We start from the raw sequence: 1,663 nt of genomic DNA on the forward strand, positions 1-1,663 counted from the left end.
CGGCCCCGCAGCCTGCCCCCACCCCAGCCTCCCTGCCCGCCTCCCCCCCGCGCTGACGCTCCCACCTGGAGCCGGGGCTCAAGCCCTCCCTCCGGCAGCAGCGAGAGGGCAACTCTTCGCTGACAGCCCCGCACGGCAAATAATGGGTTTCTGGGGTCACACGCTGGTGTGTGAGGAGGGTTCCTCGTCTCCCGTGGGGGACAGCGGGACAGTTCACCCACCCGTAGATGAACGTGAGAAAATGCTCCAACTCGGGTGTCTAAAACGGCCCAGCCCCTCGGCGCCCACCGAGTGCTCCTTAGCCAGCCTCCCTCGTATTAAGTAAAATTAACATCTTTCCGCAGATGTACGGATACATGCGCATACGCACGCACACAATCCACAGAACTGTAAAAGCTGTTCCTAAAACTAAGCTAATATTCATCCCCACACATTTCCTCACCAGTACGCTTCCTCAGAGATGCAGTCTTTGATGTATGCCTGTGGGTACAGATGTTTATTTACACACATCTTTTAGCTGCTATGTCTACTGAGGTGTACTAATCCTATATTCAGAGCTACATGTTTCCGAATTATAAGGTTTTGAGAAGAAAAAAAAAAAACCCTAAACAGCTAAACGGCAAAAAACAGAGCGATCGCAAAGTGTATGCATTAATAGGTAAAGAAGTTGGGGGGATTGCCCACGTGCCTGACAATTATAGATTAGCTCACTGTCTAATTCAAAGTCGACTTGCAGATAATGGACATCTTACTTTTAAAATTGTAGCAAATGAAACGTATTCCGTATTAACTTAAAAGAGCTGCAATTTTTTTTTGTTTGTTTAAATTTCGCCCGCTGAGTTCTAACAGGAGGTAAGGGAGCACCTCTCGGTCCAAACGTTTTCCTTTCATTTGAAAGTAGTGAAAGGACAACATTTAAAAGCGCGGCTCCAAAGTGCGTTCAAAAGTAAAGAAAGGAAAAAAAGGTGGGCTGTTTTTCACCATGGTAAAACTTTGAGACTAATCTCACGGCATGGCTTGAAGAAATGATCTGTTTATGAACCATGCACCGGAGGAGGAAAGGCTCAAGTGCTTTATTTCTATTCAGAATTACAAAGAAACTATAAAAGATATCTTAGGTGTCTAAGTAGGTACTTGCTCCCAAAACTTTCTGTTAAAAAAAAAAAAAAAAAAAATGCTTTCCATACCTTAGTGTCATACAAAGTTCTGGTTTGGCAAACCCAGTAGGCGACACTGAAATGGATCAGCGTGACCCGGGAGCACAAATAATAAACACACTCGAAATTCCTGCTTTGGTTTTCTCTATAGTGTCAGGATTGGCAACTCTCACATTTTATCAGTTACCAGATTTTAATGTGAGGAAGGAAGCGGTTCCATTATCTAAATATACCCAATTGTTCGCGAACAGATGATGGGCAATTTGATCTGCTCTGTCTAATTCATCAGTACAGATAAGATAAGAAAGAAAAGGCAGTCAGATATCACCAAAGGGGTTAATATTTAAAAAGATTAAATGTCAGTTATTTTAGCGAAGAAACATTTCGGTCTAGGTTTTAACCTCCCCATAAAAGGATCCTTCATTCTGAAGAAAACTTCGGGTTTGTTTTGCTTTTGCTTTTTTTGTTTCTGACGGGCCTAGTTTACATAGTTCTCCCCCATAACA

At 43.5% G+C, this 1,663-nt stretch overlaps 1 protein-coding gene across 1 annotated transcript in view; it reads right to left on the reverse strand.

The window, feature by feature from the left end:
• The window catches only part of ISL1 (ISL LIM homeobox 1), an 11,479-nt gene that overhangs the window by 8,129 nt on the left and 1,687 nt on the right, over positions 1 to 1,663 (reverse strand). Inside the window, exon 3 of the mRNA XM_009644821.2 lies at positions 66 to 307. Coding sequence (XP_009643116.1) covers positions 66 to 307 — 242 coding nt within the window. The remainder of the gene's footprint in view (positions 1 to 65; positions 308 to 1,663) is intronic.

Source organism: Egretta garzetta, unplaced genomic scaffold (assembly GCF_000687185.1).
Source record: "Egretta garzetta isolate BGI_Z169 unplaced genomic scaffold, ASM68718v1 scaffold268, whole genome shotgun sequence".
Lineage (NCBI taxonomy): Eukaryota > Metazoa > Chordata > Aves > Pelecaniformes > Ardeidae > Egretta > Egretta garzetta.